The sequence below is a fragment of the Heteronotia binoei genome, chromosome 7 (assembly GCF_032191835.1).
Source record: "Heteronotia binoei isolate CCM8104 ecotype False Entrance Well chromosome 7, APGP_CSIRO_Hbin_v1, whole genome shotgun sequence".
NCBI classification, from domain to species: Eukaryota; Metazoa; Chordata; class Lepidosauria; order Squamata; family Gekkonidae; genus Heteronotia; species Heteronotia binoei.
In genome coordinates this window covers 109,391,755-109,416,460 of record NC_083229.1, presented here as the reverse complement: position 1 = coordinate 109,416,460, position 24,706 = coordinate 109,391,755, and the positions used below count along the sequence as shown (strand labels likewise).

Genomic DNA, 24,706 nt, shown 5'->3' with positions numbered 1-24,706 from the left:
GGGCTTTGGGGGTGGAGCCAGAAGCAAGATTGTGACAAGCACAACTGAACTCCAAAGGGAGTTCTGGCCATCACATTTAAAGGGACTGTATGGCTTTTAAATGCCTTCCCTCCATTTGGAAATAATGGATAGGGGCACCTTTTTGGGGCCTCATAGAATTGGACCCCCTGGTCCGATCTTTTTGAACCTTGGGTGTTTTAAAGAGAGGCAGCAGATGCTATGCTGAAAATTTGGTGCCTCTACCTCAAAAAACAGCCTCCCCCCCATAAGCCCCAGATGCCCATGGATCGATTCTCCATTATACTCTATGGGAATCAGTCTACATAGGATGTAACAGAGGGCCCAGCAGACATTTCTCCCCCCTCCCCCACTTTGATGACCCTGAAGCAAGGGGAGGGCCTCCAAACTGGGGGATCCCCTGTCTTCAACTGGAAATCTTACAGACATGTTCTGAACCTTGTTGGTTTCTTGTGAATGTATTGTAAAGATTGGGTTCCAGTGATAAATAAGCCTCCGAACTGAAGAAAGATGGATGAAGTGTCTTGATATCTAGAACAGACATCTTTGGAAGGGCTTCTTTTAGTTCCATGAACTAAATACTGGAATATTGTCACTCCTTTGTGATTGGAAAGACTGCTTTTGAACTGTCTACTGTTAATGTTTTTTTGCTACATGCTCTTTTCTATTTGAAGTTCTATGTGCAAGCTTTGTCAGAACACCACTGACCTTTACATTACACTGTCTTGTTTAAAATTTATGTTGTCTCTTAGCTTTTTTAAAAATTTACACAGCTGTACACTAAGATCCCATAGTTTCACTCAACTGTGGATTGGCAGTCCCTTGTCCTGTGGCACCTTAGAGTATGTGCTCTCAAGAGTCAAAGCTCCCTTAGTCAGTTTGCACATAATTTCTCACCTCCCCGCCCCATCGATTTTCCCATAGCAAGATCTCATTTGTCTCTTCAATGAGTTGGGAAGTGAAGTAACCCAATGCAGGGCTCGGAAAGAGTGGGGTCACTTTATTAAAGCCAGCGTCGTCGTTATCAAATTAGCTGCTAATTCTGCCTCTTAACTCAGGGAAGCCCTCGTCTGTCGGCAGGAATCCAGCCCTGTAGTGTGGTGGCACGGTGGTCTCCCTTTTTAAAAGTGTCTTCTGGCTGAGCTACTTTTACAGAAGTCTAGCTCAGCCTTCTGCGCCTACACAGAATCCCCCCTGCTCTCCGGTTCACTGCTGTTACGGTATGCAGCCCAGTCCCTGAGTGAGCATGAGAGAGACGTTTGGAGGGGTTGGGTTAATGTTAAACCCAAGGGCTCCTGCTAATCAGTGTTGGCTGAGCCACAGTGTGTCTTTTGCCTCATTGTTTTTTGCAGGGTGCTGCTTCTTCCTTACCCTGCAAAATGTGATGAGCAGCGCTTCCAAACAATTAATGCACAGGGCAGTAGATGGCTTTCTGTCAGCCGGGAAAACACTGTCTGATTTCACAGGCCTTGGGGATTTAAACTGTAAATAGTTAGCACAGCTGCAAGAGTTTTTCTTCCCTGTTTGTTCCCTCTGCTTGAAGATCATGTTTAACAGACCCGGAGCAAAGCGGGAGATGAAGGCTATTCCATAAGCTAATATTTAGAGCAGGGGTGGCCAAACTGTGGCTTGGGAGCTGCATGTGGGTCTTTCAGACATATTGTGTGGCTTTCAAAGCCCCCACTGCCTTGTTGGCTGGCTTGGAGAAGGCATTTGTCTCTTTAAATGACTTCCCCAGCCTAGCCAGCCAGCCCTTGGAGAATGCATTTAAAGTTAAAGTTGCTTTCTTCCACATCTCCCTCCCTCTTCCATCTATTTGCTTTCCTTCCTGCCTGCCTACCCTCAAACATCTGACATTCATGTCTTACGTCTCTCCAACATCTGACATTTATTCAACATCTAACATTTACTCTTATGTTAAGCAAGTTTGGCCACCTCCTGATTTAGAGGTTTGGGGTGGGTGGGCTTGTCATACTAACATATCCTGCACACACATCGAAGGAGTGTTTGTATGTGCAGGTGTGAAATACAAAATCCCCCTTCCCCCAGTTCTCTATTATTTGCTGTTCAAAACTCTTAAGATCAACTATTTGTTAAATGAAGGTGGGACCAACAGAAGCATACAGTTCAGCATTAACCTGTGGAACTCATTGCTACAGGAATGGTTGAACATCAGCTATAGACTAAGGAATACACAGAAGGACAAACCCATTAGTATAAGAGGTATTGGGGGGGGGTTGTATAACAATCTAGAAGCAGATGAAAGAGAGCAGTTCCATGTTGCAGTTGTGCAGAGGTTAACAAAACACAAATTAGGTAGTGATATCCTGAACATAAAGAGATCCAGGGCTTGGATTCAAATCCTGCTCTGCAGCTATAGCACTCTGTCGCAGAACACTATCTATACCAGTGTTGGCAGCTATGAACATGTATAAAAAGGAGATGTGTGTTCCTAAACCTTTGGAGGAACAGTGTGACATGTCTCTGTGCCATCTTTTTTTTGTGCTGGCCACAGTAAACATTGGTATGCCTGTGGTACTATAGATATTACGAAGCCACATCAAACTAAAGTTCCTTTCAGTGATGCATTTTCTTTTTGCTTCAATTCACGATCTTTAGAATTGACACAATTTCCAAGTTGGACTATTTCATTTTGGTTTACAGTTGTTTCTTATAGGCTTAGCATATGAAAATGACTGGTAGGGGGAGCCCACCCTTTGCAAGATAGCAGCATTTTCAACTGAGTCAGTTTCTTCATGATTTCTTCTTCCTCCTCCTCCATCTCTTAGACAGCTGTTTAAGTTAGCATGGTGCAGATTTCCTCAGGAATCAGTTCTACTGAAATTGGTAGGATTTCTGAGAAGCGGGGAGGGGGCAGGATTAGGCTGCCCTTCCTAAGCCCTGAAGGGCCTGATCAGACAGGCTTGAAGCGAGTGTCTGTGTATGAATTGTATGAAATCATTAGTCACTGGACAACTCTACCCTTTCCTTGCAAAATGGCATCTCACATTGACAATTTAAAGCAATTGGGGGAAAGAGAAAGCCATTTGACTTGGTTTCAGCCCAGAGTTACATTCTGTCCTTGGTTTGAAAGCCTTTGACTCAGTATCTCAAGGACGTACTTTCAAAAGCACAGGATCCTGTTCTCTTACACTGAAATAAATTCTGATTTGTAGCTAGGATTGCCAACTTCAGTTTGGGAAATTACTGGAGATTTTTTTTGGGGGGGGGTGGAGCCTAAGGAAGGCAGAGTTTGGGGAGAGGAGCGGCCTCAGTGGAGTATAATGCCCCAAAATCAACCTTCTAAAACAGCAGGGTTTTTTTCCTAGAGGAATTGATCTCTGCTGTCTGGAGTTCCAGGTAATCTCCAGGCCCCATCTGGAGGCTGGCAGCCATAACATATGCTGTATGAAGTTGCTAATGTTGCTATTAATTCATTTATTTGGGTAGATTTATATTCTGCCTTCAGGGCGGATTGTAGACATAATAAAAACAGTTAAAATCCAACAATAAAATAGTAATAAACAGTCAAAAAACAAGCACAACAAGATAAAATAGAATATATAACATAGGTGGCGCAGGCACATTTTGCAGAATAAGACATAAATATCTGCCCAAATATTATAATCCAGATAGTAAGCCATTGTAGGGGAGGGCAAATAGATGGTATAAGCAGTAGGATAAGGACGCCTGCTTACCTCAGTCAAATGGTTCTTCCTCCATGGCTCTAGCTTGCTCTGATCTTCAGTGTTTAGAATGTATGCCGGTTCCTTATGTTTGGGGATACCTAGAGTCACCCACAGTGCACAATTGTAGGGTGATTCTTGTATGGTAACACCATGGGCTCTGTGGTTGGTACCTCATTTCTATTTCCTTTCAGACATCAAGAATCTTCTATGTTATGCAGGGGTCCTTTTGGAGACAAACGTGTGTGAAAAGCCTTCAAATAGCAGCAGCTTGAAAACCACTCTAGTTTCCTTTATTCTGTGTGCCTTAGTTGCCAGATTCCATATAGTAAATGGCCAAAAGCTCTAACCAGATCTAGAATCTGATCGTAGGCCTGATGCTATTTTCACCCCCGCCCCTTTCATTATACTGATTTAAGCACCGATTGTAAATATTTAAAAAAGAACTCGCCTTCTTGAGGATCTAGCTGGATGATTTCCCAGGTAAGGTGATGGTGGCTATTTGTATCTTTGCTTCAGCAATATCAGAGGTATAATATCTATACCATGTTGAAATGTTGGTTTCCTCTTCCTTGAGTTCAGCAAACATTTTTCTGAATTTGTGTTTCTGTTTTTTTTTAAAAAACCAGGAAACAAAAGATGAGAAGTCTTCCTATACATGTCCTCTGTGTGAAAAGATTTGCACTACTCAGCATCAGCTGACCATGCATATTCGTCAGGTAAACAGATTGTTTCATTTATTTATGCACTTCATTTATACCCTGCCCTTTCCCCCACTGGGGGCCCAAAGCAGCTTACTCTGATCTACCCTGTGAGGTAGGTTAGACTCTTCAATTTTATGTGGGAGAGCGGCTTCCTCGTCTGGATTGCCGCCCAGTGTAACAAATTTTCTCAATCAAACCCAGGAAATTAGGACTGCTGTGGTTTTTAATCCTCACACATTTCCTCAAGAAGTGTATTCTTTGTTCTTCTCCCTTTCTGCTCCTGCTGTATTGTTCTCTTCCCGCAGTAGTCTTTAAACCACTGGAGACTTGAGAAAAACTCTTAAGCCATGAACATTGCCCATAGTTTCAGCACAGACTCTTCAGTCCTTTAGTTGGCTCTTTTAAGAAGAACATCACAAAGTGAGCTCAGCGCTGATGTTATTCTGTGTCTTGTTCAGAATAAAGCAACTTTTGGAGACAATGGGTGTAAGAAAAAAAAAAAGACACAGGTTACATGTTTTAGGGATTGCAGGAAGGTATAAGATGTAAACAGAAGTTTCAGGAATATTTAGGGGGAAAGGTTAAGGTTGGGGGCAGTTTCCAGAATTTCAGAGAGGACAAACTAAGGTTTACTTAACCAAGTGAAGAATAAGAAGCAAGGGCTTTATCTTTGCAAGAAATCCACTTTTGGCTGGCTGTTGAAGGACTGTTCCTACCAGTTAAACAAAATAGATTTCTTGGAAGAGTTGTGGAATCACCTTCTCTGGCAGTTGTTAAAGAGGAAGACTAGATGTGGATCTGTTATTTTTGTGGTTAGGCCTTTAGGCAATCCCTGCTTGGCTCCTTCACATCCTAAGGCAGCCTTCAAAGTCAGTGCCTCAAAATACAGGGGCTGCTCATGAGAGAGCACGAGCAGAAGCTCCATCTGCGAGAACTGCTGCATCCTCACAGAGGCTGTGTGTGCCTCTGCTGCAATTGTGTGCAGCTCTCCTGCCCTGCTTTAACCCCCCCCCCCTTTTTTTGAACTTGTGCAAGTTGTGCAAGTCACAGTGACTTAGGGTTGCCAAGATGGACTCAAGAAATCTGGGGACTTTGGGGGTGGAGCCAGGAGCACGTTTGTGACAAGCACGATTGAACTTCAAAGGGAGTTCTGGTCATCACATTTAAAGGGGCAGTGTGCCTTTTCAATGCATTTGGAAATAATGTAATGAAGCATAGGGACACTTTCTTTTGGGGATCATAGAATTGGACCCCCTCGTCCAATCTTTTTTGAAATGTGTGTTTTGAGAAGAGGCATCAGATGCTAGGCTGAAAATTTATTTATTTATTACTTTACATTTCTATCCTGCCCTTCCCAAAACGGGCCTCCACCTTAAAAAAACAAACAAAAAACAGGCCTTCTCCCCGAGCCCCAAATACCCACGGATTGATTCTCCATTATTCCCTATGGGAACTGGTCTCCATAGGGTATAATGAAATGGCCAGCAGACACCCCCCCCTCACTTTCTGATAACCCTGATGCCTGGGGGAGGGCCCCCAAACCCTTCCCCCAACTGGGCATTGGCAACCTTTGTTGGCTGTCTCTCCTCCTTTTTCTCCCCCACCCCCATCAGAATTCTTACCAGGGCTTTCTTTGTAGCAGGAACTCCTTTGCATATTAGGCCATCCCTCCCTGATGTAGCCAATCCCCCAAGAGCTTAAAGTAGGCCGTGAACTAAGAGCCCCGTAAGCTCCTGGAGGATTGGCTACATCAGGGGTGTGTGGCCTAATATGCAAAGGAGTTCCTGCTACAAAAAATGCCCTGATTCTCACCAACTGTATCTCTGAGAGAGCACTGGCTGGCTGCAAGGCAGCATGTTCCCCAGATCTTTCTCTGAGTGAGTGGCCCAAACCAGTAGCCTTGGATAACTCAAAAGTTCCTTCTGATACACCCATCTAGAATAAGAAGTCATCCACTTCATTCCATTTTTACTAGACCAGTTGTTTTTCTGAATGCTTCATGTTTCATGCAATGTAACCCCTCTTTAGGCTATATTTGAAGGCAAGGGAGCCATTGTTGTTAGGTTTTCAAATGCCTGATGACTGCTCGGTGTGGTTAAGAGTCCCAGATCAGTATCTGAAGAACCCAGATTTCAATCTCCACTCTACTATGAAAGCTCAGTGGGTTACCTTGGTCTTAGTTGTATACTCTCTCCCCAGCCTAACTCAGGTTTCGTTTTGGGCAGGAGCTTACGGGAGCAGTGCTCCAGAAGCTCGAGATTTTATTGTCCATCTCTCTCTCTTTCTCTCTCTCTTTCTCTCTCTCTCTTTCCCTTCCTTCCTTCCTTCCTTGCTTGCTTGCTTCCTTCCTTGCTTCCTTCCTGGCTCCATTGTTCAAACCCCCTGTGAGGATGTTGCTGAAAGATTTGATAAACTTTCTAATATTTTCTGCACAAAAAATGCAGAAATAACCAAAACATACCAAGCAGATATGATGGAAATCTGCATCATGCAACTCTGGCCACATAGAAGAGTATGATGGGAGTAAGGTTTTATTACATTTATAATTCAAGAAGCATTTTAAGGTAGATACTGAGCTGATATAATTTAGTACACCTTCTGGTGATGTTGGGTACGTGGCTATGGTGTATGCAAATATGTTGTGCTAATGAGCTCTGGCATCTCTTTTTCTACGAAATGACCTCTGCTCTAACTTATTTTGGACTGAACCATAACCGGAGAATTTTTTTAAAAATAGCATTAAGACAGGTCCTTTTTGCTAACTAACTATGTTGCATTGCACCTTGTTTTGGAGGATAATTGACTAAATGACTTTGACATTCCCTTAGAGCTGAACAGAGAGAACTCAATGGAAATCTGTCTTGCTCTCTTTAGCACAATACTGACACTGGAGGGACAGACCATTCCTGCAGCATCTGTGGAAAGTCTTTGAGCTCAGCAAGCTCCCTGGATCGCCACATGCTTGTGCATTCAGGTGAAAGGCCTTATAAATGTTCGGTGTGTGATCAGTCCTTCACTACCAATGGGAACATGCACAGGTAAGATCTAGTGTGGAAGACACATAAGTGTGTGCTCGCATGTGCATGCTCTGGGCATGGTTCATCCTCAATCAAATTGGTGTATTTTTCAAACCAAAGGTATGCATTGCTTTGTCCTTTATCCCATTTCGTGGCTGCAATCCCTTTTGGCATACACGCATTTTGTCCTGACAACTGCTCCTTGCAGTGAGTCACGGCTCTTCTCTTGGAGCAGCTTGTGGGACTGTGGACTTGAGAGACAGTCCATCTGGGCACATGAAGATCTCTTTGGCTTTAGGCTGGAAAACTGGGCTAAAACCAATAAAATGAATTTTAACAGGGATAAATGTAAAGTTCTGCATCTAGATAGGAAAAATGCAATGCATGGTTATAGGATGGGGGAGACTTGTCTTAGCAGTAGTATATGCGAAAAGGATCTAGGGGTCTTAGTGGATCATACGCTGAACATGAGCCAACAGTGTTATGCGGTGGCTAAAAAGGCAAATGCAGTTTTGGGCTGTATCAACAGAAGTATAGATCACGTGAAGTGACAGTATCGCTTTACTCTGCTCTGGTAAGACCTCACCTGGAGTATTGTGTTCAGTTTTGGGCACCATATTTTAAGAATGATATAGACAAGCTGGAACAGGTCCAGAGGAGGTTGACGAAGATGGTGAGGGGTCTGGAGACCAAGTCCTATGAAAGAAAGGTTGAAGGAGCTGGGGATATTTAGCCTGGAGAGGAGGCGGCTGAGAGGTGATATGATTACCATCTTCCAAGTATTTGAAGGGCTGTCATATAGAGGATGGTGTGGAATTATTTTCTGTGGCCCCGGAAGGTAGGACCAGAACCAACGGGTTGAAATTAAATCAAAAGAGTTTCCAGCTTAACATTAGGAAGAACTTCCTGACTGTTAGAGCGATGCCTCAGTGGAACAGGCTTTCTCAGGAGGTGGTGGGCTCTCCTTCCTTGGAGGCTTTTAAACAGAGGCTAGACGGCCATCTGACAGCAATGAAGATCCTGTAAATTTAGGGGGAGGTATTTGTGAATTCCCTGCATTGTGCAGGGGGTTGGACTAGATGACCCAGGAGGTCCCTTTACTGGAGGCCTCTTCTTCAGCAAGTTTTTTTTAGCAACAATAGTTTGCAGTACTCTACTGGGGGGCTTTCCAGGTTGAATTTTTGTCCTGTCATCGGGATCGCCCTGATGGTTCAGATGCCTGTGTTAGAAAACAGCACACACTTTTTGAACAATTTTATCTCTGAAGCTGCCATTGTGGAGAGCTTGGCAGCCTTCCCCGAACAGACTCAGCGGTGGTTCCTGACTCACTGGGAAGTGCTGTCAGGAATAGTGTGTCACGCCCCTAAAAGTGGAACCACCCCTCTAAGACTGTCAAAACTGAGCAGGTGGGATGGAAAAATAAACTGCTCTTGTAGTATTTTTTCACCCTCAATCAAATCAGTGTGTTTTCCAATCCAGAGGTATGCATATGAACATATGAAGCTGCCTTATACTGAATCAGACCCTGGGTCCGTCAAAGTTAGTATTGTCTACTCAGACTGGCAGTCGCTCTCCAGGGTCGCAAATGCATTGCTTTGTTTTGTTGCCACAATTGTGCCACACTCTAGCAGCCCCTCCAAATCTTTAGTTCACCCAGATGTGTCAAATTTTGAACCACTTTTTTTTGTTTGCTTTTATTTGGCACACCAATGTAGACAATACTCCATGGAAGAGCACGTGAAATACTGCCCTTCTGAAAGCATCTTCAGTTTGCACTTCATTTCTTGCTTGTGTCATTTGTGGACAATATCTGAAACCAGTCACCGTTTTGAAAATTCAGTTCTAAACCTCAATCTGCAAACTTTTCTGTATCTATTCAGTAATTTATAGCCCTAAGACTTGAGAGTAAATACTGTAGCACTCCATAGATAACGGGAGGTGGCCCCCTCCAGTAAAGAATGTTGCATATAATGCAGACTGATACGGCCAATCTTAAACAAGTTGCTTAACTGTTGCCAGGTTCCATGTTCATTTGGTGTCTTTAGGCACCATTTCTTCAGATTTCTTTGGAAGCTCAGTTTTAAAAGAGACAATGGACAGGGCAAGTGAAAATATACTGGTATTTTAGTGTGCCTTCCCCCCCCCCCCCCAAAGACATCCTAAGCCAATAAGCCAAATGCTGTGCCGAGATGACTAAAACGTTTTGCCCAAGGGCACAATTCAACTTGCAAATTCAAACATTTCTTTCATTTGTAACATTTTGTATTGTATTTTGAACTTTTTTTGGAATTTGGCAAGGAAACCAGTCTGATGGGAAGCTCAGAGAGGATTGCATTTGTGGAGATGTAGAAAGAGGACAGCACCCCCCCCCTCAAAATAAAACCTTAAATAGGGGTCTTTGATATGAAACCAAAGGTTCATCTGGGCTGCTACCCCCAGGAACCTGCTGGATGGCTCTGAGGAGCCCATGGGAAAGGAGTGAATGCAAAAGCCCTCCCTTATTTGCCCACCTCTGATACTTCTGAACACAGCCATTCTGTTCAGCTGTTCCCATTTAATTTATTTGGTCTGTTGGTTGGCTCTAAAGAAGCCACTGTATCAGTGTAATGGCAGTCATCCTGTTGGAATGGGTGGTTCCATTAGTAGACGGCACTTTCTCCTAATTTCTCCCTCTTGCTTGTCATCACTCTGATCCTGCGGTTCCTTGACCCCCGGCCCCTGAAGAATTTTAGGTGCTCTGTCGGTTGCAGCAGGATTGGGGGGAAGACTTTGTTCACAAGCTTTATACCACTAGGACTTGTTTGGATCCAGCCCCACTAATTGGTTAAAAGCCAATCTGAAAACCTTCAGATGTAGGAGGCTTCACTGTAGTTGTATTCATTTTTTAAAGCAGGGGTGTCGAACTCATTTGTTATGAGGGCCAGGCCATGTCGGGTTGGGTTGAGTCATGTCGTGTACCTATTTAAGATTAGATCGCAGAGATATAAATTTTATAAAGGACACAGACAAACAAAAATATATATTTTAAAAAAACTTAAAACATGCTTAAAACATTAGCGCTCATTGGGCTTAAAGATGCTTTCTTTGTATTTCTCCCATGGGATCCGGGGAACTGGGCAAAGGAAGCTCTGACTCTTTCCTTTCTTTCCCAAGGGACTGGGGGGAGGAGCCTCAGCCAATAGAAGGAAGAGAGGCTTAGCTCATTAGCTCTGCTGTGCAATTGAGAGAGCCTAGCAAAGCAAACTCTCCCTCCCCGCCTTCCTCCCCAAGGGAGGAGCCTCAGCCAATGGAGGAACTAGAGACTTTGCTCTGTAGCTCCTGTGCAATTGAGCAAGCCTTGCAAAGCGAGCTGTTATGCAGAAGGAAGCAAGATATAGGGAAAAGGAAGCAGATGATAGCCAGTTGCTCAGGGGCCTTATAGGAGACCACTAGGGGCCTGATTCAGCCCTCGAACTGCATGTTTGTGACCCCTGTTTTAAAGCAATCTGTATTCTTTGTTGTAATGATAATTGCACTTCAATAGAAACAGTTCAGTGTGGCCAACATTGTGAACGTGTGAAATAAGTTTAGACTGAGGATGCATCTTCAGTGGCATCTTGTGTTGTGGTTTTTTAGAACCAAGCCACAAGTTCAGTCTCCTGAGAGTAACAGTAACGACTCGGTGTGGGGAGTCATTGCATCCAACTGTGCCGTTCAGGAGTCTGTGAACGTGGAGATCGTGTCGGCAGGATTTTTGCCTGTCTGCTGCGCTGAGCTGTGCATGTGATCCCTGAAGCAAACTCTCTTCAGATAGATACTCCCTTGTTAAGGGGACTGATAACTTGCAAAATGTAGCAGACCACTAGATGCCCTTTGCCTCAAGCACAAAGCTCTGTTGACCTGCATCATACTGACCTCTCCCCTGGTCACAGAAAGAGAACATTTTGGCATGCCACTTTTCTGAGTGGGGAAACTTGAATTGCGCTATGCCTGTGTTTGGAAGCTGCTGTGCTCACCCTCTCTCTCTGATGCTTTTGCAAGGCCTAAATCTTGGCCGGCCTCAGTGTTGCTAGTGGACAGTGATCCCTAATGATAGAAGTGAAGGCTGAAAAAGGGAACAACCGGTAACCGTAATGCCATCTTTTCCATAAGGCTTGCTGAAGATCAGTGTGAAAGTTCAAGGCCAGCTGCAGGGACCTTTATTCACCCATTCCCTTTTAAATCTCGAAGGGCCTGAAGAATTTGCATAGTGTCCAAGAGAGTGGCGGTAGCTTTGGGCATACGCTCTGCTGGCAAACCTAAGTATGAGTTCACACTAGCAGGTTTGCATTTCCCTCCTCTATTCAGAGCCAGTGCCAGAAGGGATCCCATTCCCTTGAGAAACACAGTGAGCTTATCCTGAATCAAGGGAAGGTGGGGCCCTTTGAATTGTGTTTGCAGGCTGCCGCCTTTGAGTCATATGCGTAAGGGCACATCTGCATCACAAATACTAACATGCTGTGGCTTCCTTTCCAAGAAATCCTTCGGAGTGGTGTTTTCAAGAGAGGGCGGCTCCTAAAAGGGGCTTTGTAGCATCCTCTCTGGAATTCCCAGAAACGTTTGCTGAGCACCTGTGGTTATTGCATTGCCCAGTTCTGACTGTTTTGGATCCATAGGATAATTCCCTCCTTTCTCTGATCCATCAGAAAGATGCAGTCATTTTTAGTTAGTTAGCATCTTCTGCTTTCTGACAAGATCTTCTACTAAAACCCCCCCTGAAAACCTTTAATTCAGTGTTTTGGTTCCTGTATGGGGGGGCTCCACTTCAGCTCACCTGGCCACGGAGAAAAGGCAAAGATTTAACACTGCAGAATTCTCTCTGCAGAATTCTCTCTCGATCCTGGCAGAAGATAGTTCAGGCAGCCAGCTCAAGGTTGACTCAGTCTTCCATCCTTCTGAGGTCGGTAAAATGAGTACGCAGCTTGCTGGGGGGAAAATGTAGATGACTGGGGAAGGCAATGGGAGACCACCCGTAAAACAGTCTGCCAAGAAAACGTCATGATGTGACATCACCCCATGGGTCAGTAATGACTCGCTGCTTGCACAGGGGACAGTCTTTAAATTTACCTTTTTAAAATTCTCTCTGCAGGGTGTCCTGACCACCCATTTGCTGGCTTCTCCGTGTGTCCATTCATGCGCAGGGACCATGCTAATCTTCTCTAGTGTTTCAGTTTTAGTGTATGCACTGCTGAAGCACGTTTACTAGCTCCTTCGATGCAACAGTGCACCACTACAAGCTGGCACGATGACTGAGCAGGGAAATGTCTCTTGGAATTCCCTACTGGGTATTTTTGTGAGCGAGAGACAGAATGAGAAGGGGCAAGTATTTCAGTAGTATCGTAGCTTTCTGCATTTAGGATGTGCTTTGGTTCTGAAGCGTTCCACCTCAGGAGCTGGCTGTGGAGGTGGTGGGGTGCTGCTTTTGAAATTCTCAAGCTGCTTGGGACTGCTGTTGCTTTTTTCTGATTGCAGCTCTCACCTTTATCCATCAGTAGTATTCAGGGTCGGAGGCTGTTTTGCTGTGTTAGGCTATGTGGCTTTTTCACACATATGTCTCTTTCACACAAACTGTGTGGCTCTCAAAGCCCCCACAGCCCTGCTGGCAAGTTTGCAAAAGGCAGTTGTTTCTTTAAATCCTTTCTTCAAGCCAAGTCAGCCGGTGACTTGGAGAATGCATTTAAAGTTGCTTTCTTTTTTCTGGGGAGGGACAGTGGCTCAGTGGTAGAGCATCTGCTTGGTAAGCAGAATGGTCCCAGGTTCAATCCCTGGCATCTCCAACTAAAAAGGGTCCAGGCAAGTAAGCATGAAAAACCTCAGCTTGAGACCCTGGAGAGCCGCTGCCAGTCTGAGTAGACAATACTGACTGATGGACCAAGGGTCTGCTTCAGTATAAGGCAGCTTCATATGTTCATATGTGTTCATATGTTCTTCCCACCTCTCCCTCCCCCATCTATTCGCTTTTTTTCCCCACCTTTCCTTCCTTCCTGTCTTGTGGCTCTCGAACATCTAATGTTTATTCTATGAGGCTCTTACGCTAAGCAAGTTTGGTTACCCCTGCTATATACAAAGGTCCAGTGGGAAGAACTCTCTGCCTCACGATGCAACTGGCCTCCCTTAAACCTCTTGAGCAGGGCCACCATTGCGTAATTTTGACACTGTAATAATATGTCTTGTTGTCTTTTCCCCTTCTGTGCCCCACCCTAGTTATATCTTTGGGTAATGCTGGCAGCTGCATTTCGAGCACAAACAGCCTGAATATTAATGTTTTAATCACTGGAGCACTTGTAGGCGTGTTAACAGGCCACTGGAGAGAAGCCATTGAAGTCCTATTAATGTTGCCAGTTGTAGAGCAAAGGCCTTCTGGGCATTGCTCGTTCTCTGCCAGAGTGCTAAAGAGCCAGTGTGTGCTACTCTGATGACGCCACGTCTTCCACTCTGCATCCCTGTCTTTCGAAATGAACCCTGCTTGGGAGGGAGATAGCTCCATCTAGAGAGAGCCAGTTTGGTGTAGTGGTTAAGTGCATGGACTCTTATTTGAGAGATCGGGTTTGATTCCCCACTCCTCCACTTGCACCTGCTGGAATGGCCTTGGATCAGCCTTAGCTCTGGCAGAGGTTGTCCTTGAAAGGGCAGCTGCTGTGAGAGCCCTCTCACAGGAGAGCCAGTTAAGTGTGCGGACTCTTATCTGGGAGAATCGCGTTTGATTCCCCACTCCTCCACTTGCACCTGCTAGCATGGCCTTGGGTCAACCTGGCAGAGGTTGTCCTTGAAAGCGGAGCTGCTGTGAGAGCCCTCTCAGCCCCACCCACCTCACAGGGTGTCTGTTGTGGGGGAGGAAGGGAAAGGAGATTGTGAGCCGCTCTGAGACTCTTTGGAGTGGAGGGTGGGATATAAATCCAATATCTTCCTCTTCTTCTTCTCTCAGCCCCACCCACCTCACAGGGTGTCTGTTGTGGGGGGAGAAGATAAAGGAGATTGTAAGCCACTCCGAGTCTCTGATTCAGACAGAGGAGCGGGGTATAAATCTTCTTTTTCCTTCTTTCTTCTTCCTTCTTCCTCCTTCTTTTTCTTCTTCATCTTCATCTTGTTGATCAATGAAAGGCGTTTTTCGTGATCCTGCTAGTCAGTCTAATCTTTTATTTATTTCATTTATACCCTGTCAATCTCTCTCATTTTATCCTCCCAGCAGCTCTGTGAGAAAGGTTAGGCCAAAGCTTCTGTGGCAGTGTAGGGGTTCAAAACTGAGTCTCCAAAATCATAGACTGATGCACTAACCTCTGTGCCAGGGGTGGCCAAACTTGCTTGATATAAGAGCCACACAGAATAAGCATCAGATGTTTGAGAGCCGCAAGACAGGGCGGAAGGAAGGCAAATAGATGGGGGGAGGTGGAGGTGGCACTTTCCCTATGAAGAAAGGTTGAAACGCTTGGGACTCTTTAGCTTGGAGAAATGTCGACTGCGGGGTGACATGATAGAGGTTTACAAGATAATGCATGGGATGGAGAAAGTAGAGAAAGAAGTACTTTTCTCCCTTTCTCACAATACAAGAACTCATGGGCATTCGATGAAATTGCTACGCAGTCGGGTTAAAACGGATAAAAGGAAGTACTTCTTCACCCAAAGGGTGATTAACATGTGGAATTCGCTGCCACAGGAGGTGGTGGCGGCCACAAGTATAGCCACCTTCAAGAGGGGTTTAGATAAAAATATGGAGCACAGGTCCATCAGTGGCTATTAGCCACTGTGTGTGTGTATATATAAATTTTTGTGCCACTGTGTGACACAGAGTGTTGGACTGGATGGGCCGTTGGCCTGATCCAACATGGCTTCTCTTATGTTCTTAAGAAAGCAACTTTTACTTTAAATGCATTTTCCAAGCGGCCAGCTGGCTTGGCCTGGAGAAGTGATTTAAAGAGAGAACTGTGACTGGCCCACATGGAAGAATGAAGAATCAAACCTGTTTCTCCAAATTAGAGTCTGCCTCTCTTATCCACGACATCATGCTGGAATCTGAGACATGTACTTGTGGTGAAAAACACTGTACAGCAAGGAGGAGGTTACTTAACAAAACTGTTAGAAACTGGATGGGCAAGCAGCATTTGCATCCAGTAAACAAGAACCTAAAGGCAGGTCTCACAGAGTAAAACAGCCAAAGTACAATGCAGTGAAACAGCCCAGCCAGGACTGTGTAGAATAGTAATTTTAAAAGAACGTTCTGTTCAAACTCTGCTGCCGAATTGGCACAACAGGCGAATTCAGACATGTGGTAAGCAAAGGAGAGCTCGGAATCAAGGATGACGACAGACAAAGAAGTTAAAGAGGTCAGTAGCCGTGAGTAATTCAAGACACACCTCAGGGTTCAACTCCCCAGGGAAGACTTCCTGTGCAAGAACAATCAAAATGAATATACAGGAGCGCAATAATGGTCTGGTAGCACTCCTGTTACAACGGAGCTCATAAGGGAGACGTTTCCGGTGGATTATGCCCCTAGAACACCTGATATTTAAGGCAGAGTAGTAACCAACTGGGTGACAAACAAGACAGAAACGAGATCACAGCAGCTACCTCATGTCTAAACCTGTTTCCCAGCAAGATTATGAAGATTAAGCTGAGAACAGAAAAACACAGAAAAACATATAATATAGGAATGGAATTACTACTTTCTTTTAAGATGATTTCAGGGCAGCCTTGGAGATACATGTTTGCAGAGATATGGGGGAAGGCCTGTTAATAAAGACGGGTTAAATATTTATTAAATGTATAGCATGACAAGCCAGCAGGTGTGAAGAGTCAACATGGCATAGAGCAGGGCTGGCCAAACTGTGGCTTGGGAACCACGTGTGGCTCTTTCATACACATTGCCCAGATTGCCCAGAGGTTTGGACTGGGATGTCATCAGTATGCAGATGACACCCAAGCTTTATTCTATTGATGGGCGGCCAGTCCAACTCCTCCCCTGAAGATATGACCATGGTGGTTCAAGCTGTGGCAGGGTGGCTCAGACTGAGTTGACTGAAATTGAGTCCGACAAAGATGAAGGTCCTGTACCTAAGTCGTGGCGGTCTAGGAACAGAGGTATTACCGACCTTTGACGGGGCACTACCTACACCAGTGCCCAAGGTCAAAAGCTTAGGGATGTCCCTAGATCCCTCTTTAAATATGGAGGCTCAGGTGGCAGCCACCACCAGATCAGCCTTCCATCATCTTTGGCTGATAAGACAGCTGGTCCCCTACCTCAAATGCAATGACTTGGCGATAGTGACCCACGCCACAGTCACCTCACGATTGGATTACTGCAATGCCCTCTACATGAGGCTGCCCTTGTCTCCAACCTGGAAGCTTCAACTAGTGCAGAACTCAGCAGCCAACTTGTTAATGGGTCTTCCTTTACAGGAACACATTCAGCCTGTGCTGAAAGCACTGCACTGGCTACCTATTGCATACCGGGTTCGTTTCAAGGTGCTGGTTCTCACTTTTAAGGCCCTATGTGGCCAGGGGGCTATGTACCTTAGGGACTGCCTTTCCCCACATGTTCGCCGGAGAGCACTTCGGTCTGGATCACAAAATCTACTTGCAATCCCCGGCCCTAAGGAGGCCAGACTCATGACAACTAGAACCAGAGCCTTCTCTGTAGTGGCTCCATGCTGGTGGAATGAAAGTTCCCTGTGAGAGCTCATACAGTTCCGCAGGGCCTGTAAGACGACACTCTTCCACCAGGCATTTGTAAACTAGATTGCTGGCCACTACAGTTTTAGGCAACATATGGACCACCCCTTGCAATCTGCTGTACAGCAGCAGCAGAGAGGACAATCTAAGATCTTTACAGAGAATTATAAATCTGAAACTTAAGATCATAGCATCAAAATGTTAATTATTCTATGTATTTTATGTTTTTATTTTAGGTGATGTATTATTGTTTTAATGGTAATTTATTGGTTTTATTGCTTTTATTATATGTGACTGGTTTTATCTGGATGTATTCCACCCCGAGCCCATCCGGGAAAGGGCAGAATATAAGTTAACCAAAATAAATAAATACTATTCTATGTTTTTAGGGTTTTTATGTCCCACCACTATGTCTACTCATGCATATGGATGTCTGTGTAAGCTGCCCTGAGCCCACCTCGGCAGGGAGGGCGGGATATAAATGGAATTAAATAAATAAATAAAAATTGCGTGGCTCTTGAAGCCCCCTGCCACCCCATCAGCCAGCTTGGAGAAGGCATTTCTCTCAGAACTCTCTCAGCCCCACCTCCCTCACAAGGTGCCTGTTGTGGGAAGAAGAAATTCAGCAGGTGAATTTCTGCAGCACTGCAGATGAAGGCTGAGAACAGAGCTACAGACAAGATGGCAAAGTGCACGCCTCCTGGCCCAATGCCAGCTGTTTACTGATAAACAAGATGAGTAGTTGCAGGATTGCTTCTGAATGGCTGGCTGCAAGCACAACCCTTAGCTGTGGGGTTATAAAAACCAACCAAGAGATGCCTGTTAGGCATGGGTGCAACACATATGATAGGCCACTCTGGCTCCTGATCTTGGACTGACTTGCCTGACTTCTGGCACCTGATATTCAGAGCCTGCAAGCCAGTACAGTTGCAGAAAGGCAGTTGTAAGCCTCTTTGAGACTCCTTAGAAAGAAAGGTGGGGTATACAAACCAACTCCTTTTTCATTGGGGAGGGATGGTGGCTCAGTGGTAGAGCATCTGCTTGGGAAGCAGACGGTCCCAGGTTCAATCCCTGGCATCTCCAAAAAAGGGTCCAGGCAAATAGGTGTGAAAAACCTCAGCTTGAGACCCTGGAGAGCCGCTGCCAGTCTGAGAAGACAATACTGACTTTGTTGGACCAAAGGTCTGATTCAGTATAAGGCAACTTCATATGTTCTTCATATGTTCATTTTGGGGCCAAAATTTGGAAATATGGGGTGGTGGTAGTTCTCAGTATAGGAGAATTCACCTGAGAGTCCTGCAGTACCTGCCTCAGTGTAAAAATGGGAAACTGCTTAGTGACTTGTATCTACGGCTCTTTGTGTGAGAGAGACAGATGCTGGATAGATAAACATCCCTCCTGCACATGGGTCTTTCACTGTATATGCAAATACAAGTTGCAGCTTGTGAACTCCCTTCAGCTGTCCAACTATACTGCATTCTTCACCCCTTCCTTCCACCCTAGGTAGAGCCTTTGAATCTCAGAAGATTAGCAGCCTGATCCTGTAGTATGCTGCTTGGATTGGCTTCAGCCAATTTGCTGGGGACAGCACCTGCTGTTTGAACTGTGATACATCTTGAAATTCTGAACAAAAGAGTTTGGGGAGATGTCCCTGAAGGATCACAAACTGAGGGCTTCATAGAAGAGTCAAAAGAGATGGGGTTGGGTGAGGAGAGATCATGAAGACCAGACTGTGTGGCATCTCTAGAAGTGCTTGCATAGAATGTTGATACAGGCCTCACTTGCCTGCAGCCCTTGAATGGTAATCTGTCTGCCGTGCCAGTAGCCATAATATTTTTCTGGCTGCTGCCGCCGACTGCATGTCTCTCAGTGAAAAAATTCAGGACTCAAGAGTTGCATCCACCATGAATGATGTGTCTTTAAGAAGTCTGTTGACAACTTTGTTGGGTCCACAGTTGTTCTCTGGGATCAATTGAAGCGCCTTTCTAGTCCAGACTATGGCCACCCTGGGCACTGTAGAAGTGGTGGTAGATGCTGTAATCACCGTGGCTGTGGCCTCATGTGCTTTCTTTAATGCAAAATCAGCCCTCTTTTCCAGGCCATCTCTGATGTGGCTCTCATTTGTCTTTAGATGGAAGGCCTGGGGGCATCAGCCAGGGGCATCTGTAAAAATTCATTAGCACAGGATGGTAATGCCTACAGTTTCTTAATGAAACCTGGGAACTGCCTGTTAGCCATTGGTTTTGCCCATTCTGCTTTCTATTGCTTTCCAAAAACTCAGGGAAAGGAAACACCTCTTTTGAGCTTCATCTGGGAAAGAACTCTTTATTTCCCTTTGAATGTTTCTTTAAATCTGCGGAGTCCTGATCGTCTCCCACCAGGGACTTCTTTAAATCTAATGATGCTACTGTTTTCGATCAAAGATATTGATAATCTTCAGATCTGAAAAACCTGACAGACTGCTCAGGGACCTTGATTTCTTCTTCATCGTCTGAGAGGAATTCTCCGTTTTCTTTATCGTAAGGGTCTCTCTTTAGAAGGATTGGGTCCCTGTTGGGGACTGTGTCTTCCTGTTTTCCTGTTGGTGGAATCGTTTGTGTTGCCTTCGTTGGCTGTTTAGTGGCTTCTTTAAATAATGAAGCACCTCTAGAGCTTTCATGTCTGGGAGGACGGGAGAAAAAGAAGAGCAGCTGGATAGGGGTCTGTCAGGTCTAACACCACCCCATGATAGAAGCTCTCAATGTCTTCCCTCATTGTTTGCCTTTTTAAAGAGAAGACTTCTGGAGGGATATTAAATGACCCGGAGGTATTTATGTTACCCATCCGTTGACCATCTACTTTACTTGCTGGCTGCATGGAGATTTGTCTTCTGTAATACAATAGAAAGGGTCAAAGACATTCTAGTTCAAACTTCTGCCCAAAAGTAGGATCCTTTGTCCTTCCTTTCATAAAGCAGTTTCATGTAGATATTAAAGCCTTTTTTGGCTTGTGGGTCATGCCTTTCCACATATGAGGTTAAGTTATTGTAACATCTTTGAATAGCATTTCATTGGGCCTGCTGTAGCATCTGTGACATTCATATTTGAGATGACAAGCATTGAAAATGTGCAAAGTGCAGGGTCTGTGGAGGGGTTTGCTTGTGCTTATGGTTAAGCAGTGCCATGTTGTGTGTGTCTCGCCCAACTTCTGCCCATTCTGTGAAATGTTAGTGGATTCCATATTGTAAACAGCATTCCCATAAGTATGTTGCTTGGATGGAGAGACCATTTTCTTTTCTGTAACTTACACATCATCTCCACCTCTGGTTCTGGATCTGTGCTGTCATGGGTGTTTTATAACCTTCCCAGTAGTAAACCAATACTGGTTCAAGTTCTTGACCTTCCTTCCTTGATTATAGTAAGTATATTGGAGATTTATTGTGTTCAGAGTATATTCCTAGAGCAGGGGAGGCCAAACTTGCTTAATGTAAGAGCCACATAGAATAAACAACAGATGTCTGAGAAATGAAATACATGAACATCAGATGTTGAGAGCCACAGGGAGCCCAGTGAGGGAGGGAAGTAGATTGGGGGGAGAGAGAGGTGGAAAGAAAGCAACTTTAGATGCATTCTCCAAGGCACTGCCTGGATTGGCCTGGAGAAGTGATTTAAAGAGAGATATGCCTTCTGCAAGCTGGCCAACAGTGTGTGTGTGTGGGGGGGGGGCCTCGAGAGCCACACAATATGTGTGAAAGAGCCACATTTGGCTCCTGAGCTGCAGTTTGCCCACCCCTGCCCTAGAGCGTGTGATCTGAATAGATCAGAGATATTCAAAGGGCAGGCCCATAGGGTGGTTATTTTGGGAGTCATAACTGATGCATGCAGCATATTTTATCCTTAAAATCCACATGGGCTGGTGCTTCAGCTCTTTCTGGTCCCAGATTCTTTGTCCATCCGCATAGTGATATGGATGACTGAGGGAGTCTCTGCCACTTGGGGTTTCAGCTTTTTAACACTGAGCTTTATACAAATGCAAACAAAATGACATGCTTTCAGTTACTAGTGGAAGCGGCTTGATTCTGTCTGTTAGCCAGAGATGGAAACTTAAGTGGCACTTTTGAAGAGATGCTGAAAACACAGGTGGATTATTATTATTTTTAGTTCAAAAGGTTAGATTTAGCCACTTGTTCTGCTGGTGAAAATGAAAGATGGGATTTCCTTTTGACCACTAGAAAAAAAGTTTGCTAGGGATCAGGGGGCCAGTATGTGTACACGAGACGTGGGACAGAACCTCTATTAAGGAGGGGAAGTGAAGAGGGGAAAAATAATGAAAAGGCTGGCTGGATCCAACCCCAAATGTGCTACCATCTGGTAGAAATATAGATCTTTATGCGTACACATTATATCAAATGTATTTTTAAAGTTTGTCATTGAAGTTTGTCATTGAAGAGACCTTTAAAAATGTTTTCAAACATTGCACTGTGCCATACGCTTGGCTTGTTGTTGAAAGTGCACTTGGCAAGGAAGTACAATAAATCCGGGCTCCGATGCATGTGAGGTACATGCTTGCAACCGCAACTTTGTCCCTACTTGCTTAGGGGCAGGTGTGCAGCTAGAAGGAAATGAATAGATAAATAACCTAAGGACCAGCCTTGTTGTGCTGGTATGCACAGTATAACAAGGCGTTAGAACTGTACAAGTCACAGTTAATAGGCATGCCACGCTTTGTTCACTGCTGTGGATAATATTTGGTTTTTGCATTGATAATGATTAAATGCTTACATTTCCTAGCCTGGTGCAGCACGCATGGAATACATTGAATGTCCCTTTCTTCCCCCTTGTTCTTTTAAACATTGAAATAGCTGGTGCAATGTGATTAGAGTGTACTAGCAAAGGTGCAAGAAGAAATGGGGAGGAGGGGGTGACCAGCAGTTTACTTTCAACTCCATAGCTTGTTTCGTTGGCTTCAAGCTCTCTCTTAAAAAAAAAACGGTGACAGTTTCTTCGTCTTGCTTGAAAGGGAGCTGACAAGAAAGGTACATTCTGATATTTGCTTAGTTCTTGCATGCCAAACTAGAACAGGTTCAGCGAGTGGTGCATTCGTGTTTGTGTGTATTGGAAGGAGGAGTTTGTTCTGTCCATGTGTTAAGGAAGAACTGCAAAATTTTCCAATACAGTCAAGCAGAACTTTTTTGGGTAGCAGGAACTCCCTTTGCATGTTAGTCCACAAACCCGATGTAGCCAATCCTCCAGGAGCTTATAGGGCTCTTCGTACATGGCCTACTGTAAACTCCAGGAGGGTTGGCTACATCAGGGGTTTGTAGCCTAATATGCAAAGGAGTTCCTGCTACCAAAAAAGCCCTGCAGTCAAGCATATACAAAATAGGGCCATTTCCCTCTCTCTCTCCCACCCCCCACGTTGTTATGTCATTTCTTGTACTTCCTTGTAGAAGGTAAACTGAGTTTTATGGAATACATTACTTAAGCATCAGTCATATTGATGAGCAGTTCAAGCAATGATGCATAAGGTCTCCCACGTACACTTGCTTTTCTGCTGCGCTATAACATCATAGTTGTTTCAGAGTGCATCCTTAATGCTGAATGTGACACATCTGGGATTTTTTAATTTGTCCCTTAGAACAGGGGTCCCCAACCCCCGGGCCGGGGACCGGTACCAGGCCGTGGCCTGTTTGAGATGGGCCGCACAGCCTCCCACCCCCCGCGGAGCCTTCTCTTCCTCCCGTTTTCACCAATTTAAGGGAAGGGAAGGAGGTAAGGGCAGCATTGCTCGCTGCTGTGGCAGCAGTTTTCCTGCGGGAGGGGAGGCCGAATTGGGTGCCCCCACCCTGCCGGCCCTGGGGCCGGTCCCCGGGGCCAAAAAAGGTTGGGGACCACTGCCTTAGAAGTTAGGTGAATTGTTGGCAGAGAAACCATGGAGAAAGAGAAGGTGGGGTTGCACGCAGGACTTCTGAGAGCAGTCAGTGTTTGTGAACAGTACAAAGAGGTTTCCAGTAGCCACATTAACCCAAAGGTAATGCAGTAGCTTTTATTATGACCAAGTGGAAGTCTTGATACCATGGAATGAATGATGCCCCCCTCCTTTAAGTGTCTTTAAGAACTGCTTTGCCTTCTCAAAAATACTAGTGTCACACAGTGGGGCTTACTGGCATGTTAGCCATTTAAAAAGGGGAATGTGAGAAATGAAACTTACCTGCAGCCTGAAAGAAGGTGGATCCTGTTCCATGCTCTCATGGCCAAGCCAGGTCTGAGGGGGTCCATTCCACTGATCCTGTACTGAAGGAAGTGCTGCAAATCTGCTCCATCTAGAAATTTAACATGCAGCAATAGTCATAGCCATTTGTCCCTAACGTATTGGTGATGGGCTTGTTGGCATGCAAGGTTGACCTATGTCTCTCAGGAGACTTGCATGGCTCCTGTATCTGTTTAGATTTGTCTAATTGTGGTCTGTGCCTTTTATTTTATTTTTAGCTTTACATTTATCATGAGCCCATCCAAAAAGGAGATAACCCTGCCTCATTTTAGAAAAGCTGATTTGGCTGAGACAAGAGTGCAAATGTAGGCTGAGCTGTTGGTTTGAGAATGGGGAAGCAGGTCTATAAGTATTCTGAGAAATGAGCAAATCCCAGTTTGAACTTCTCCAGTACCACCGGGCCCAGGGCTGGTTCTTCTGCAGAGTCACCCAAGTGACCCAAGTGGAGGGGGTCATGGTAAGGAAGGCCCTGAGCAGCGTGGGAGGTACACCATACGATGTACAAAATACCTGGACTCTGAGACTGTTGGGAAACCATTATCTCTCAAATCCCACTTCTTGTGATTTTTTTTAAATTTATTTTTATTTTTCAATTTTTCAAAAAAGAAATTACAGAAGGAAAAAAGGGGAAGGAGGAAGTATACCATCAGCTGCGATACTCTGTTAACAGTAAAATTTACATCTTTTATAGTTAGACAAATTCCTGTACTAAATTTAAGCCATCCAAAAAAAAATCTAGATATTCTTTTTTTAAAAACAAACCTTTTTTTAAAAAAAACAACAACCTTAAAACATGCTTAAAACATTACTCGTTAGTCTAAAAAGTGCTTTCCTTGTATTTCTCCCATGGGATCCAGGGAACTGGGCTAAGGAAACATCCCCAAGAAGGAAGAGAGGCTTGGCTCAGTAGCTCTACCCTGCAATTGAGAGACTGGCAAAGCAAACTCTCCTTTGCCCATCGAGGAACAAGCCTCAACCAATGGAGAAAATAGAGACTTGGTTCTGTAGCTCCTGAGCGATTGAGCAAGCCTTGCAAAGCAAGCTGTGATGCAAAGCAAGCTGTGATTCAGAAGGAAGCAAGAGAGGGGGAGAAGGAAGCAAATGACATCCAGTTGCTCGGGTGCCTGATAGGAGCCCTCCAAAGGCCTGGTTTGACACCCCTGGCCTGGATATTATCTTAATCATTTAATAATTTATGAGGCCAATTCCACACTAGAGTCATACATTTATAGGGTTGGTTTCTATGATTCCATGATTCAAGTGTAGCGTGTCAGTTTGGGGGCAGGGCTGAAGCAGGATTAAAGGTCTAGTGCGAAATTGGCCTAAGAAGTCTTATTCTTACAGAATA

The 24,706-nt window shown here is 44.8% G+C and overlaps 1 protein-coding gene across 1 annotated transcript in view; it reads left to right on the top strand.

Moving 5' to 3' along the window:
- The window catches only part of RREB1 (ras responsive element binding protein 1), a 191,007-nt gene that overhangs the window by 109,843 nt on the left and 56,458 nt on the right, over positions 1 to 24,706 (top strand). Inside the window, exons 6-7 of the mRNA XM_060244191.1 lie at positions 4,334 to 4,423; positions 7,283 to 7,446. Of these exons, the coding sequence (XP_060100174.1) occupies positions 4,334 to 4,423; positions 7,283 to 7,446 (254 nt within the window). The remainder of the gene's footprint in view (positions 1 to 4,333; positions 4,424 to 7,282; positions 7,447 to 24,706) is intronic.